The sequence below is a fragment of the Pleurodeles waltl genome, chromosome 2_2 (assembly GCF_031143425.1).
Source record: "Pleurodeles waltl isolate 20211129_DDA chromosome 2_2, aPleWal1.hap1.20221129, whole genome shotgun sequence".
NCBI classification, from domain to species: domain Eukaryota; kingdom Metazoa; phylum Chordata; class Amphibia; order Caudata; family Salamandridae; genus Pleurodeles; species Pleurodeles waltl.
Genome location: NC_090439.1, coordinates 207,375,916 through 207,393,259, shown reverse-complemented (window position 1 = coordinate 207,393,259; position 17,344 = coordinate 207,375,916). Strand labels below are relative to the sequence as shown.

The window sequence follows — 17,344 nt, the reverse complement described above, 5'->3', positions numbered from 1 at the left end:
CAGTGACTCATCCTTGTTTTTCTCATTATCTCCTCCAGCCTTGCTGCCAAAAGTGGGGGCAGTGGCCGGAGGGGCGGGCATCTCCACTAGCTGAGATGCCCTGTGGCGCTGTAACAAAGGGGGTGAGACTTTGAGGCTCACAGCCAGATGTTACAGTTCCTGCAGGGGGAGGTGTGAAGCACCTCCACCCAGTACAGGCTTTGTTTCTGGCCACAGAGTGACAAAGGCCCTCTCCCCATGTGGCCAGCAACATGTCTGGTGTGTGGCAGGCTGGCAAAACTAGTCAGCCCACACTGGAAGTCGGGTATGTTTTCAGGGGGCATCTCTAAGATGCCCTCTGGGTGTATTTCACAATAAAATGTACACTGGCTTCAGTGTGCATTTATAGTGCTGAGAAGTTTGATACCAAACTTCACAGTTTTCAGTGCAGCCATTATGGTGCTGTGGAGTTCGTGTTTGACAGACTCCCAGACCATATACTCTTATGGCTTCCCTGCACTTACAATGTCTAAGGTTTTGCTTAGACACTGTAGGGGCATAGTGCTCATGCACCTATGCCCTCACCTGTGGTATAGTGCACCCTGCCTTAGGGCTGGAAGGCCTGCTAGAGGGGTGACTTACCTATGCCCCAGGCAGTGTGATGTTGGCATGGCACCCTGAGGGGAGTGCCATGTCGACTTAGTCATTTTCTCCCCACCAGAAAACACAAGCTGTGAGGCAGTGTGCGTGTGCTGAGTGAGGGGTCCCCAGGGTGGCAAAACACATGCTGCATCCCTTAGAGACCTTCCCTGGCATCAGGACCCTTGGTACCAGGGGTACCAGTTACAAATTCAGTATTTAGGGGCTCCCCAGATCCCAGGAAATCAGATTCCTGCAATCTGAAGAAAGAAGAAAAACTGCTTACCTACAAGCCTGCAGAGAAGGAGGAAGACAACAACTGCTTTGGCACCAGCCCTACCGGCCTGTCTCCAACTTCGAAAACCTGCTCCAGCGACGCATCCGACAGGGACCAGCAACCTCTGAAGCCTCAGAGGACTGCCCTGGACTTAAGGACCAAGAAACGCCCGTGAACAGCGGCCCTGTTCAAAACCAGCTACTTCTTTGCAACAAAGAGGCAACTTTCAAAGACTGCACGTTTCCCGCTGGAAGCGTTTGACTTCACACTGTGCACCCGACACCCCTGGCTCGAAGTCCAAAGAACAAACACCTCAGGGAGGACTCCCTGGCGACTGCGAACCCGTGAGTAACCAGAGACGACCCCCCTGAGCCCCCACAGTGACTCCTGCAGAGAGAATCTAGAGGCTCCCCCTGACTGCGATTGTCTGTAACAAGGGACCCGACACCTGGAACCAACACTGCACCCGCAGCCCCCAGGACCTGAAGGAACCGAACTTCGACACAGGTGTGACCCCCAGGTGACCCTCTGCCTAGCCCAGGTGGTGGCTGTCCCGAGAAGCCCCCCTGTGCCTCCATGCATTGCTAGAGTGACCCCCGGGTCCCTCCATTCTTTACTACCTGAAACCTGACGCCTGCTTTGCACACTGCACCCGGCCGCCCCTGTGCCGCTGAGGGTGTGTTTTGTGTACCTACTTGTGTTCCCCCCTCCCCCAGTGCTCTACAAAACCCCCCTGGTCTGCCCCCCGAGGACGCAGGTACTTACCTGCTGCCAGACTGGAACCGGAGCACCCCCTGTTCTCCATAGGCGCCTATGTGTTTTGGGCTCCGCTTTGACCTCTGCACCTGACCGGCCCTGAGCTGCTGGTGTGGTATCTTTGGGGTTGCCTTGAACCCCCAACGGTGGGCTGTCTATGCCACAGAACTGAGACTTGTAAGTGTTTTACTTACCTCCTAATCTAACCTTTACTTACCTCCCCAGGAACTGTTGATTTTTGCACTGCGTTCACTTTGAAAGTAGCTTATTGCCATTTTTACAAAGACTGTACATGATATTGTTTCCATTCAAAGTTCCTAAAGTATCTAAGTGAAGTACCTTACATTTAAAGTGTTTGATGTAAATCTTGAACCTGTGGTTCTTAAAATAAACTAAGAAAATATATTTTTCAATATAAAAACCTATTGGCCTGGAGTAAGTCTTTGAGTGTGTGTTCCTCATTTATTGCCTGTGTGTGTACAACAAATGCTTAACACTACCCTCTGATAAGCCTACTGCTCGACCTCACTACCACAAAATAAAGCATTAGAATTATCTGCTTTTGCCACTATCTTACCTCTAAGGGGAACCCTTGGACTCTGTGCACACTATTTCTTACTTTGAAATAGTATATACTGAGCCAACTTCCTACAAGTACCAATTATTAAAGGGAATGATATTTTGCTTTGCTGTTGCCTAGTAAAAATTAAAAGTTAATCAGTGATACTTTTGCTACAAGGTGTTCATTTAGTTAGTTACCTTCAGGTATCTGAGTAAACGCTGGCGTTCTTTCAGTTTGACATTCTAATGCTAAACATATTTCTTTGTTATCTTCTTTAGATTCTGTGTCCATCTCTAGCAATGATGCAAGTCCACCAGCTTCAATGACATCTTTTCAGTCTCACACAATTGGTACCCAGAGCTCGCCAGGACCCAAGCGTCAGGGTAACACCTTAAGAAAGTGGCTTACTAGCCCAGTACGACGTCTCAGCAGTGGGAAGGCAGATGGTCAAGTAAAGAAATCAGCTCACAAGCATAAGAAAAGCAGAGAGGTCCGTAAAAGCACAGATGCTGGCTCGCAGAAGGATTCAGATGACAGTGCTGCAACACCGCAGGATGAAACAATGGAAGAGGTTAGTGTTTCAATAGACACAAAAAAATGGCAATGCAATTTGTGTGGGAAAAAAATCATATTCTATCCTTCTCTTCTTATTTTAAATGTGATGTCAATTACAATTGGTATACTGGTGCACACATGTAACTCCCTAGTATATGGTAATTAGGTACCCAGGGCATTGGTATACCATGGGACTCCCATGGGATGCAGCATGTATTAGGCACCCATGGGAACCCAGGCAAACTGTGTCTGCAGGCCTGCCATTGCAGCCTGTGTGAAATGGTGCATGTACCTTTCACTTATGATATAATGCTTGCTTTATATCACAGTCACTGCACGTGGACAGTGTAAGTCACTCCTCTGGTAGGGCCTTTACCCCAAGGGCAGGGTGCATGTTCCTTAGTTTTGGGGTACCCCTGCATGAGCAGAGGTACCCCCTACAAACCCCAGACGACATTCCCTGAGCTTTGTAAGTGCAGGGAAAGCATCTTAATGTATGTAGTGGACACTGGTCAACACGAGTAGTCCAACTACATAATGACTTCTCCAAACCTAGGCATGTGTGGTATCAAACATGTTGGAAACATGCAACTACACTGATTCTTGTGCTAGTTGCATGATCCCATGTATTCTGGGGGTCACTTAGCGGATCCCCTAGTTCTGTCTGTACAGCCTTATGGGATCTGGCTGCCAGCCCACGCTGCTGCTGACCCCAGACACTGTTCTGCCCTCCTGCTGGTGAGCCTAACTCAAGCAGGTAAAGGCAGAACAAAGGGTTTCCATAAAGAGAGAGGTATGAACACCTCTCCCTTTGAATTAGGTATCTCTGGGCTGCGGTAGGCTGGCCTCTGAGTGCCACCAGACTGCTTTGAAGGGCACATTTGGTGCAGTCCTTGCATAATGCGGTTTGCACCAATTCAGGAACCTTGGATTCCCGCTCTGGAACGAAACCATCCAAAGGATAGGGAGGTGATCATTCCCTTTTCCAGCACCTCCCCAGGGAGATTAACGGAGCTCTGGCAGGTGGCCGGTTTATTCCCCCTTCTTGGAAACAAGGTAGACAGGTGCCTGGAAGCATCTGACTGGTTAGGCCAGGTAGAGGATGTCCCTGACTCCCTCTGATACGTGACTCACCGCAGAGAGTGTGACCAATTCCCTTTTAGGATTACTTAAGAGCTCCACTGAGAGTGAGTCCTCTGATTTGTCGAGCAAGACCCTACAACATGAACTCTCTGTAAGATTCTTCTCTTGGCGTCCAAATCGCTGCTGGTCTGCTTTGTAACTGAAACAAGACTGTATACAGTTGGGAGGGCTTCCACTGCAACATTGTTTCTCCAACTCCTGCAAGGTCTCTGCAGCATCCATGGGTGCATATCCTCCAGGGTCACAAGGACTCTGCATCAAAGAAGGATTCTCCCTTGGAGTGATGGAGTCACTCCTCTGCATCTGCAGGCATCTCAAGACAACGAATACTTGCCGGTGGATCATGCTGTCCCACAGACATCCAAACCTCTGCATCAAAGGTAGTGGTTTTGTGATGCTCTCTGGGTTCCCCTTGACTTTTGACCAGCTTGGGAGACGGTATGCCCTTGCTGCTGCCTCTGGAATGGAGCCCTGCGCATCGCGACTGTTACTCTTGCAAATGCTTGTTGATTCTTCCTCCAGAAGATCTTCAGGCCCCAGCATCCAGCAGTCTCCAATTCCAAGATCAGTTTCCACTCTGCAGCCCCCATGACGTGGGACTCCTGTTTTATTGTGCTGCTGAGGACTCCCTTTGCCTTCTACCAGAGGGTCATTCGTGAGGGCTCCTCCGACTCCAGCTGGCTTTCCTTCCTGCTGAAAGCCTGCCGTGACTCCCTTCCAAAGGTCCGTTCACTAGGACCTTGCTGGTCCTCGAAAACCTACATTCTACCTTGCAACTTCTATTTGCGTTTACCAAGGCTTGTTGGTGGCCCTCCTCGTCACTGACCATCCTGCACTCTGGCGACCGACGTGACAACTTGTGGGAGAATTAAAGGTTCTCCTTGTCCCCTGGACTCCACAGCTAGACTTCTTCCTTCACTGTCCTGCAGGAACTTCAGCACTAAGAGGTTGGGCATTGCCTACCTGCACTGCCTGGACATCTCCAGCTGATCTGGACACTGTCCCCTTCTTTTTCAGGATCATCTCATCTGGAATCCACCTTTGTGTTCAACAGACTGGTCTATGGCTCGTGGAAGCAGCTAGACAATTGAGGCTTCCACTGACTCCATAGAGGGCTTCCGACGCCACTGAACTCCCTGGTTTAGGTACTCCAGTCTTCTGGGTATCCACATGTGGGAGCACTCTCTAACTTTCTTAGTGCCAACTGGTTTTCTCTAGGTCCACTGGGTATGGGCCTGAATCCATATAAATCCAACCACAGTGGTCCTGTGTTAACCTATAGGACACCCGGCTCAATAATAACTCTGCACCCAGGTGCCTGTGGGATTTCAGGTATTTGCCTCTGGTATTTTCTTACTCCCCCAGCCCCTGGGATTCTAACACACATAACTTGGTTGGGCATCTCCATTCTTATACAACTTTCTTAGTATATGGTTCCCCCCCCCCCCCAGGGCTTTATGCATTCCTATGCTATTCCTGTTTGTTTCTGAATGTGTTTCCAAGTGGAGATATGCCAACGTTAGTATAGTCTTTAGTGTTATAATAAAGAATAATTTATTTTTGTATCACTTGGTGCAGCTCTTTCTTGTGTAACAGTTAATTACTGACTATTGTGGTATTTTAAGTGTGTTACACTCATCTTGATACGCCTGAGCTGCTCTCCACATCTATCCCTAGAGAGCTTTTGTTGTCTAGTCACCAATACACTATCACTAAGGGTTGCCTGGACTCAGGATAAGGTGAGACACCATAGGTGTACACCATAAACTGAGCCAGCCTCCTACAACGAGTTCCCCAGCTACATAATGGCTTCACCGAAGACAGGGATGTTTGGTATCAAACATCTCATATTAATAAACTCTCACTGAATCCAGTGATGGACTTATTAATACATGCACTCAGAGGGTACCTTAGCGGTGCCCCCACAAAACCTTCCAACTTTTAACTGCCCCCAGCTACCCTTATGCCACTGAGGGTGTAAGTTTGGTGCTAACTTGTGGCCCCCCCTAGTGCTCACCTCAACCCCGGAGACTAACCTCTGCCCCCCCCCCCCCTCTCCCCCCCCAGCCTACACTGATTAACACTGGGCACCGACCTCAACTTTAACCTCTGCACCCAGTCGCCCCCATACCGCTGTGAGTGCCCTTGGGTACCAAACTAGAACCTTACCCCATGCTTAACTAAAGCCTTGAAGACTGGGACCGTAAGTTGTGTACTTACCTGTGAAATTGAATTTCTTTTTCTTTCCATAGGTTACCATTGAAGTCAAATGTTAAAGCAACTGTTATTTTTCTAAATTGGTCTCTGATTTTTTCTGTGTGTGTGTGTCTCATTTATTGTGAGTGCAACAAATGCTTATCACGACTCCTTGATAAGCCTAGCTGCTCACACACACTACCACAAATAGAACTCTAGAGCTCCTCTGAACATCTTTGGGGATTCACTGGACTCTGCACAGTGTACTTCTTTTTGGTACACTATGTAGAGAGCCAGCGTCCTACGGCATATTTTTAAATACACTGCACCCTTCCCTTGGGAGTAAATAAGACCTACCTTAGCAGTGGCTTGCATGCAATAAAAGTGGGTACCCTTGCCAGGTTAAAATGGCAGTTTAAAACTGCCCACATAGGCTCTGCAGTGGCTGATACATGTTTAAAAGGCTACTGAGGTGGGTGGCACAATCACTGCTGCAGGCCCACTAGGAGCATCTAATTAACAGGCCCTGGGCACATATAGTGCACTTTACTAGGGACTTAAGGTAAATTAAATCCACCAATTATGAAGAAGCCAATGTAACCATGTTTTAGAGAGCAATGCATCTGCACTTTAGCACTGGTCAGCAACGGTAAAGTGCACAGATCACTAAAGGCCAGTGAAAATAGGTCAGAAAAACAAGAGGAGGAAGGCAAAAAGTCTGGGGATGACCCTGCAGAGAGGGCCATTTCCAACAGACAGGTTTTTCACTGGGGGCCCGGGATGCCATCTTTGGGCCCCTACCACCGAAGGAAGCACCATTGCCCCCCCAAGAAGCAAGGAAAGGTACCCAGGAACCCAATTCTGGGCCCCTGACTTCATGTGCTCTGCTTCGAAAAGGAGGAGTTCCCAGCACCCCATTTCTGGGCCCCCGATGATCCAGGGGTAGTCCTGACACGCTCCTCCAGTTCTGGTGGGCCTGCCCCGCTCCCTTTGTCTGGGATGAGCGGGTAGCCACCACAAGGAAAACTCCCTGCCTGCAGGATCATGCAGAAGAGGAAAGATGTTGGCTCCTGCAGTAGCCAAGGAGAAGGCTGATTGGACAAAGATCAAGCTAGTGCAGCCAGGGATGGGCTCCCTGCACTGCCCACAATGAATGGAGGCATGTGGGGTGCCCACGTAGGACCGGGCACACCCGAGGGGGGAAACAAAGAAAAGGAAACCTTTCGGCGGCAGTAATCCAACACAGCAGGAGCTGCCCTTATATATGCACTCTTCACTTGAGGTAGGATCCCATAATGCCCTGCGGGACTAAAATTGTCCAAGCATTTTTTGTCTGTTGGTAGCAGTTCCAGGACGGCAGGGGCCCCACCAAAGAGAGAGAGAGGACACGAGGGAGCTGTAAGAATGTAGTAGCTGTCCCCAAGGAAACCTTACAGATTTCAAACAGGTGACTGTAAGTTTGCAAAGTGCCACCCTACGATCTCCATTAATGTTTTAGCACTCTCAAGGCTGTAGTTTTTGCTCTACAGCTGGAGGTGCAGTGCCCTCTAACAACTGGTTCTATGACTGCATTCTGAGTGGCCTAAGGTGGTTTACAAAAGACACAGATTTGTTTTGGTACAGTGCTTTATTTAAAAGTGTTGTTATATGATTACTGAAGTCAGTTCATGTTTTGTTAAGATTTATTGCTAGGTATGATTTGTTTTCATGTTATTATGAATTGATTAAATGTACTATCTATGGCTGAGGGGTGGAGAACAATGTGCTTTGACAGGGCTACCATGGGCAAAACATTTCCTCTGTTGTTCCCCTATTCCCTGCACAGATTCCTCAGCTGAAGCCCATTTCACAGATTCTGCCTCCCACATACTATTTGAGGGTCCATCTGATGGTCTTCAGTGTATCACAAGCGCCCTCTTGGCAATGATCAGACCCAGGTCTATGAATCTAGAGCTTAACCTGTGAGCTGATGGTCTGGCCCCAGGCCCAGCATGCATATGTCCAGTTCCTCTGTATGTGTGAGCTGTGTTTTTCATTTTAAGTCCTTAGTTACTTTGCGCCAGAAGTCAAGGATTTTTGGGCACCTCCAGACCATGTATAAAAAGTGAATGTCCACCAGTGAACACTACGAGCAAACATTATCCGCAGTCCTGCTATTATATTCAGTTTGTGTGGTGTCATGTAAGTAGTGTGAAAGGTAGTTGAGCTGAGAATATTTGAATATAGTATTTCTGGAGAACTGGTAGGTGCATTGCAGGGTTGCAGTCTACTGTTTTTGTATCCAGTACTTCCTGTCAGGTCACCCACGGGTGGTGCCATATATGTTGAAAGCATGCTTTTGTATAACAAGATGATCTGATAGAGAGTTCTAGTTGAAGGTTCCTTACCTCTGTATTTTTTCCCTAGGTGTCGGACTTTCTCCGGAGAAGTTTTGTGAGCAGAACCCCTGCTTGCAGTTATGTGACGTTGATCCACTCTGCGTCTGGCGGCGCCCAAGCCAGCTATGACATCATGATTTCTATATAGACGCCAACCCGGCACACTGACATCAGTTCTTTTCTTTCCGTGTCATCTAATGCTGATGTGAAGAGAGCCACCCATCAGTCATTATTAATTGGATTTTTATGACTTTTTGTCAAAGATTCTTTTGAGTTTTTCAACTCCTGGTGCATCAAGGATGTCATCCAGGAAGCCCTGTGGCTCCTGTCATTGGTTTATGTCCATGATGGATCCGATTACATTTGTCTTTGGTGCCTGGATCGGGACCACGACCCAGAGTCATTCTCCGAGTGTTGGATCATGCATCCGAAGACATTGAGGGAGTGGTCCCTGAAGCTGATGGCACCCTGACACTTGACTCCACGCAAGTTGAGATCTCGGTTGTGAGATCCCAGGATCGTTCATGGTGTCCTCCATCACCTTCATCCTAATCCAATTCCTCGGGCCAATCGGGTAAGTCAAGGCATAAGAAGAAACCTAATAAGTTGACTTCTCCTTGACCAACGAGACAAGGGAGCATTGGCGTTCTAGGCCTTTCTCTGTGGAGCCAGTGCCTGGGCTGACTTAGCGCCTCCCTGATTTTCTGGGAGCAGAAACAACCTCTGCCCAACTTAGAGTTTTGTGAGGCCATGTGCCTCATTTTTGGGCAGTTTGACACCGCCGGAGCTCCTTTGGGCCCCGCAGAGTCAAGAGGGGCCCCTTCAGGTTCCACGCTGGCAGCTTCTGCTTCGGCACCAAGGGGCACCCATGGATCTAGTCCTAGATCTGGACTGACCTTAGTCGTACCACTTCGACTTTCGCCAACGCTCCTGGCGCTGCCCACTGGAGGCACATCCCCATTTTTATCCCTGACTCTGACATGGAGCCGGATGGGCATTGTGGAATGCTGACTCAGACGTGGGCAAGAGCCTTACCTCTGACGTCGGATCCTGAACACCTTTCTGTGGGCTAGATTATAGTGAGAAATGGGAGGAGTTGCTGGACCCTTCAGAACATCAACTCCAAGAAACAACTGACTGGTGTACAGACGAGTGAAGCCAGCAGACTGGATATTTCTTTAGATACTGTGGCTGTGGCTGTGGAGGAGGGAGCTTCCTATTCTTTGGTGGTGAGAAGAGCAGCTAAGATCCTGGACCTTGAGTTGACTTTGTGGCCATCAGGACTAACTTCTTGAGAGAGGTGCTTCAACCTGGAACATCCTCCTCAGGACCCATGCTCCCATTTAATGAAACCCTCATGGATGTCCTACTGGGTCCTTGGTCCAAACCAAGCCAGGGGGCTAGTGGGAACAGTACAATTCCCCATCAGCATCACTCTGATCCAGGGGACCCTAGCTTTCTGACTCTACACTCCGCCTCTGAGAGCTTGGTTATCCAAGCCTCTACTTCCCAGGGTTTGTTCCCTTCTGCCCTCCCTCCACACTTCTGCCCGCTGGTACTGAGGTTTTTCAACTGAGGTCTTTCAACTGAGGTACACTGGGTCCCTGCCAAACAGGTCCCCAGTGCCACCAGTGCTCTTTCCCTAAAAAACAGGGTATAATTTATATAAATAATAGGCTCCTACCTATGTAAGTCCCTAATAAGTGGTACCCCTGGTACCTAAGGCATGGGTAGAGGAGAAGTTCCCTAAGGGGTGCAACACCTATTGTGCTACCCTCAGGACACCCCCCAAAAACGAAATACACACAGCTGCCATTGCAGTCTGCGTGTCCTGGTGCGAACCAGGTGAAAACAACATGGCAGGCCCATTGTGTGCCATGTTAATATCACTGCATCTTAATATATGTAACTCACCCCTACAGCAGGCCTGGGAGCCCCCTAAGGATGGGTGCATTACAGTTGATGTGTGGTCATATCTGCACAATAGATATGCCCCTGTGATGTCCAGCCCCATTGCGGAGCATTGCAAGTGAAGAGGGTAGACATGTTAAGGTATGTGCTGGATACTTGTCAGCACAAATGACCCAGTCACATATTGGCTTCACTGGACCCTATGGTGTTTGGTTTCAAACACTTTGTGTTAATAAAACCAGGCTGATGCCAGCATCGGATTTGTTATGACATGTACCCAGAAGGCACCTTAGAGGTTCCCCCTGAATTCCACTAGTCTCAGAGTGTGTTGGCTGACTGGTCTCGACCATGCCTGATAATACAAACAGGTTTGTGACCCCCTGCAGGTAAGAGCCTGTACTCTCAGAGGTCAGAAACAGAGCCTGCTCTGGACATGGGTGTTGTCACCCACTCAAGCTGGATGGCTAGCAGACATGCAGAAGTCACATCTCTGACTCTCCCTTTCATCAGAGCTGTTCTGGACACAGTGCAGTTTCGGGCTTATCCTCCCAAGTGGTGAGGCCAGGATATTCAGGCTATGATACTGATGTTTCAGCCTTTATCTTGGATTTCATTGAGAATGAATCTGAACTGCTGCTGGGTCTCATGGCCTCCTACAATCCTGTTAGTGACACATGCCAGATAGCATATACAGGCTCTGCAGTGGGACCTGAAGTTCCTTTGAGCATAGCATTAAGATAAACTCTCCAGCAACGTACAGTTCTCGGAGGGCACTGCGCAAGATCTGCCGTGGTCGGTCAGAGGCTGATTCATCTCCCTTCCCCAACCAGATTTGACAGTAGTGACCGATGCTTCACTCCTGGGATGAGGTAGCCATATGTGAGAGGTGGAGATCAGAGGCATCTGGTCCCTTGCGGAATCCGGACTCCACATCAACCTGTTGGCGCTCTGTGCGATCCAGCTAGCATTGAAGGCATTTCTTCCCTCTATCAAAGGAAAGATGGTGCAGGTGTTTACAGTCAGCACCACTGCCATGTGGTACTGCAACAAGGATTGCGGTGTCATGGAACCTTTGTCAAGAGGCTCTGTGCCTCTGGAAGCGGCTGGAACATTAGGGCATATCCCTGGTGGGCTCTCTGAATGCAAGAGCCGACTAACTCAGCTGAAAATGCCTAGCGGATCACGAATGGCGTCTCTATCTGGAGGTAGCGCAAGGTCTCTTTCAGCAGTGAGGAGAGTATTGGTTAGATCTGTTTGCCTCCACAGAGAATGCACAATGTGAGCCATTTTGTGCGTTAGAATTTCTAAGGCTGTAATCTCTCGGAGACGCTTTTCATTTCGAGTGGAACTCGGCCTCCTGTGCACCTTTCCACCCTACTACTTTTTTCCAATGTTCTGAAGAACATCCAGAAAAAACAGGCCCAAGTAATCATTTTTGCTCTGAACTGGGCTTGGAGATACTGGTATCCCGAGCTGATGAGCATATCCATCGATCCTCTGACCAGATTGTTCCTTTGGGAGGATCTTGTTATGCAGCATGCACCAGAACATGTCCACTTTCTGCCTTCTTGCATGGAGATTCTGTAACATAATCGTGGCAGCCAGGCGTCCCTCCACCAAAACGGTATGTTCGATGGCATGTGTAGCTGCAGATACACATGTTGTGCATAGCCCGCCATCTGGTGTTGGGTCGGAGTGTTACAAGTTGTTTTTCTTCGAAGAAGTCTTTCGAGTCACGAGACCGAGGGACTCCTCCTCTTTTGCTTCCATTGCGCATGGGCGTCGACTCCATCTTCGATTGTTTTTTTTCCGCCATCGGGTTCGGACGTGTTCCTTTTCGCTCCGGGTTTCGGGACGGAAAGTTAGTCAAAACTTCGGAAAACTACGTTGGTATTGTTTCGTTCGGTATCGGGTTAGAATAGAATCGACACCGAATCGTGAAGAGCTCCGGTAGCCCTTCGGGGTAATTTCGATCCCCCGTCGGGGCCTGGTCGGCCCGACCGCGTGTACGATCGACACTGATGGAACGGACCCCGTTCCGATTCTGTCCTAAATGCCACAATAAATATCCATATACGGACCAACATTTGGTCTGTAACCTGTGCCTGTCGCCCGAGCACAGGGAAGAGACGTGTGAGGCCTGTCGTGCGTTTCGGTCCCGAAAAACGCTCCGTGACCGGCGAGCCAGAAGATTGCAGATGGCGGCCACGCCGACAGGACAACGTGGGTTCGAGGAACATGGAGAAGAAGAGGAAGCCTTCTCCATTCATGAATCGGACTCGGAAGAACTCGACGTCGAAGAAACCGTGAGTAAGACGTCGAAGCAAGCACCACACAAGAAAACAGACAAGGCCCAGGGGACGCCACCGCCAACAGGCCATGGCTCAACCCATAAAAAAGGTGACCGTCCATCGGCACCGAAAAAGGCCGAAGCGGTGCCGAGATCGTCCGACTCCGGTCGAGACACAGGCACGCAGCAATCTCGGGACCGAGACAGTGCTGCCGAAAAAGATCGACGCCGAGACAGCGGAACCGAAGCTGCTCGACGCAGAGACAGAGGCACCGAGGATGATCGACGCCGAGAAGGCTCGACTCCGAAAAAGAGAAAATTCGCCTCGGAGCCGAAAACAAGCAAAGACACAGTTTCGGTACCAAAACGACCGGCAACCGAACCGACTGCCAGCTCATATTCAGAGGAACAATCACTGTCCTCTCAAATGCGCAAACACAGATTTGAGGAAGAGTTGCAGTCCACTGACGTGGACCACACACAAAAGCGGATCTTCATACAAAGTGGGACAGGAAAAATCAGCACCCTTCCCCCAATCAGGAGAAAAAGGAGACTCGAGTTCCAAACACAGGAACAAACAACACAAACAAAAGTGGTTAAAAAGGTGACCCCGCCACCCTCTCCTCCGCCTGTGACTCATATATCACCGGCACAGACTCCGTCACATTCACCGGCTCATACCACCATGAGCCAAGATGACCAAGACGCTTGGGACCTATACGACGCCCCAGTATCAGACAATAGTCCTGAGTCGTACCCTACCAAGCCCTCACCACCTGAGGACAGCACGAGCCAAGATGACCAAGACGCTTGGGACCTATACGACGCCCCAGTATCAGACAATAGTCCTGAGTCGTACCCTACCAAGCCCTCACCACCTGAGGACAGCACAGCGTATGCACAGGTGGTAGCTAGGGCAGCAGAGTTCCATAACGTGTCGTTACACGCAGAACCTGTCGAGGATGACTTCCTTTTCAACACCCTCTCTTCCACCCATAGCACCTACCAGAGCCTGCCTATGCTTCCAGGAATGCTAAGGCACGCAAAGCAGATCTTCAAAGACCCTGTCAAGAGTAGAGCGATAACTGCAAGGGTGGAGAAGAAATATAAAGCACCGCCTACGGACCCTACTTTTATCACCTCACAGCTGCCACCAGATTCAGTCGTGGTAGGGGCAGCTCGCAAAAGAGCCAACTCGCACACATCAGGCGAGGCACCACCTCCAGATAAGGAGAGCCGCAAGTTCGACGCAGCTGGGAAAAGGGTCGCAGTACAAACTGCAAACCAGTGGCGCATCGCCAACTCTCAGGCGCTCCTAGCGCGATATGATAGAGCCCATTGGGACGAGATGCAGCATCTCATCGAGCATCTACCCAAAGAATTTCAAAAACGGGCAAAACAAGTGGTTGAGGAGGGACAAAACATCTCCAATAACCAAATACGCTCCTCTATGGATGCAGCGGACACAGCTGCAAGAACAATAAATACCGCAGTAACCATAAGAAGGCACGCATGGTTGCGCACATCTGGCTTTAAACCGGAAATACAGCAAGCGGTGCTCAATATGCCGTTCAATGAACAACAATTGTTTGGACCCGAAGTCGACACGGCGATTGAGAAATTGAAAAAGGACACTGACACAGCCAAGGCCATGGGCGCACTCTATTCCCCGCAGGGCAGAGGCACTTTCGGCACCTTCCGCAAAACAACCTTCAGAGGGGGGTTTCAGGGTCAAGCCACACAAGCCAGCACCTCACAAACAACACCGTCTACATACCAGGGACAGTACCAAAGGGGAGGCTTTCGGGGCCAGTACAGAGGAGGACAATTCCCTAGAAACCGGGGAAAATTTCAGAGTCCAAAAACCCCTCCAACCAAACAGTGACTCACAAGTCACTCAACCCCTTCACACAACACCAGTGGGGGGAAGACTAAGTCAGTTTTACAAATCTTGGGAGGAGATAACAACAGACACTTGGGTCTTAGCAATTATCCGACATGGTTATTGCATAGAATTTCTCCAAATCCCTCCAAATGTCCCACCAAAAACACAGAATATGTCCAAACAACATCTAGACCTTCTAGAACTAGAAGTTCAAGCATTACTGCAAAAGGACGCAATAGAATTGGTACCATGTACACAAATAAACACGGGAGTTTACTCACTGTACTTTCTAATACCAAAAAAGGACAAAACACTGAGACCAATCCTAGATCTCAGAACACTAAACACCTACATCAAATCAGACCACTTTCACATGGTCACGCTACAAGACATGTTACCACTGCTAAAGCAACAAGACTACATGACAACCTTAGATCTAAAGGACGCGTATTTCCACATACCGATACATCCCTCGCACAGGAAATACCTAAGGTTCGTATTCAAAGGAATACATTACCAATTCAAAGTGTTGCCGTTCGGTATAACAACCGCACCAAGAGTGTTTACAAAATGCCTGGCAGTAGTAGCTGCACACATCAGAAGGCAGCAAATACACGTATTCCCGTACCTAGACGATTGGCTAATCAAGACCAACTCCCTAACAAAGTGTTCATACCACACGGATTATGTCATACAAACCCTCCACAAGCTCGGTTTCTCCATCAACTATACAAAATCTCACATTCTACCGTGCAAAACACAGCAATACTTAGGAGCAACAATCAACACAACAAAGGGAATAGCCACTCCAAGTCCACAAAGGGTTCAAAATTTTCACAAGGTTATACAAGCCATGTATCCAACACAAAAGATACAGGCAAAGATGGTATTAAAACTCCTAGGCATGATGTCCTCATGCATAGCCATTGTCCCAAACGCAAGACTGCACATGAGGCCCTTACAACAGTGCCTAGCATCACAATGGTCACATGCACAGGGTCACCTTCTAGATCTGGTGTTGATAGACCGCCAAACATACATCTCGCTTCTATGGTGGAACAGTATAAATTTAAACAAGGGGCGGCCTTTCCAAGAACCAGTGCCACAATACGTGATAACAACAGATGCTTCCATGACAGGGTGGGGAGCACACCTCAGTCAAAACACCATCCAAGGACAATGGGACGTACATCAAACAAAGCTGCATTTAAATCACCTCGAATTGTTAGCAGTATTCCTAGCGTTGAAAGCATTTCAACCCATCATAACCCACAAATACATTCTTGTCAAAACAGACAGCATGACAACAATGTATTATCTAAACAAACAAGGGGGAACACACTCGACACAGCTGTGCCTCCTGGCACAAAAGATATGGCAATGGGCAATTCACAACCACATTCGCCTAATAGCACAATTTATTCCAGGGATCCAAAATCAACTAGCAGACAATCTCTCTCGAGATCACCAACAGGTCCACGAATGGGAGATTCACCCCCAAATTCTAAACACTTACTTCAAGATTTGGGGAACACCTCAAATAGACCTATTTGCAACAAAAGAGAACGCAAAATGCCAAAACTTCGCATCCAGGTACCCACACAGGCAGTCTCAAGGCAATGCTCTATGGATGAACTGGTCAGGGATATTTGCGTACGCTTTTCCCCCTCTTCCTCTCCTTCCATATCTAGTAAACAAATTGAGTCAAACCAAACTCAAACTCATACTAGTAGCACCGACATGGGCAAGACAACCTTGGTACACAACACTACTAGACCTGTCAGTAGTGCCCCATGTCAAGTTACCCAACAGGCCAGATCTGTTAACTCAACACAATCAACAGATCAGGCATCCAAACCCAGCATCGCTGAATCTAGCAATCTGGCTCCTGAAATCCTTAAATTCGGACATTTAAACCTCACCCAAGAATGTATGGAAGTCATAAAACAAGCTAGAAGACCATCCACTAGACACTGCTACGCAAGCAAATGGAAAAGATTTGTTTGCTACTGCCATAATAAGCAAGTTCAACCATTACATGCATCTCCAAAGGATGTAGTGGGATACTTACTACATTTACAGAAATCAAATTTAGCCTTCTCTTCCATAAAAATACACCTCGCAGCAATATCTGCATACCTGCAGATTACCCATTCAACTTCACTATTTAGGATACCTGTCATTAAAGCGTTTATGGAAGGCCTAAAAAGAATTATACCACCAAGAACACCACCTGTTCCTTCATGGAACCTCAACATCGTCTTAACAAGACTCATGGGCCCACCTTTTGAACCCATGCACTCTTGCGAAATGCAATTCTTAACGTGGAAGGTTGCATTTCTCATTGCCATCACATCCCTAAGAAGAGTAAGTGAAATTCAGGCGTTTACTGTACAAGAACCTTTTATTCAAATACACAAAAATAAGGTAGTCCTAAGAACCAATCCTACATTTTTACCAAAAGTTATTTCACCGTTCCACTTAAATCAAACGGTAGAACTACCAGTGTTCTTCCCACAGCCAGACTCAGTAGCTGAAAGGGCACTACATACATTAGACATCAGAAGAGCATTAATGTACTACATTGACAGAACAAAAGAAATTAGGAAAACAAAACAACTGTTTATTGCATTTCAAAAACCTCATACAGGAAACCCAATATCAAAACAGGGGATAGCCAGATGGATAGTTAAGTGCATCCAAATCTGCTACCTTAAAGCAAAAAGGGAGCTGCCCATTACACCAAGGGCACACTCAACCCGAAAGAAAGGCG

General features: G+C 48.4%; 1 protein-coding gene across 7 annotated transcripts in view; it reads left to right on the top strand.

The window, feature by feature from the left end:
- The window catches only part of TRIO (trio Rho guanine nucleotide exchange factor), a 3,522,386-nt gene that overhangs the window by 1,985,850 nt on the left and 1,519,192 nt on the right, over positions 1-17,344 (top strand). For all 7 annotated transcript variants that reach the window (XR_011200906.1, XM_069219639.1, XM_069219640.1 and 4 more), the window contains exon 35: positions 2,492-2,784. Coding sequence is in view for 6 of the 7 variants with exons in the window: in XM_069219639.1 (XP_069075740.1) it covers positions 2,492-2,784 (293 nt within the window). In the remaining variant the exon portion in view is untranslated. The remainder of the gene's footprint in view (positions 1-2,491; positions 2,785-17,344) is intronic.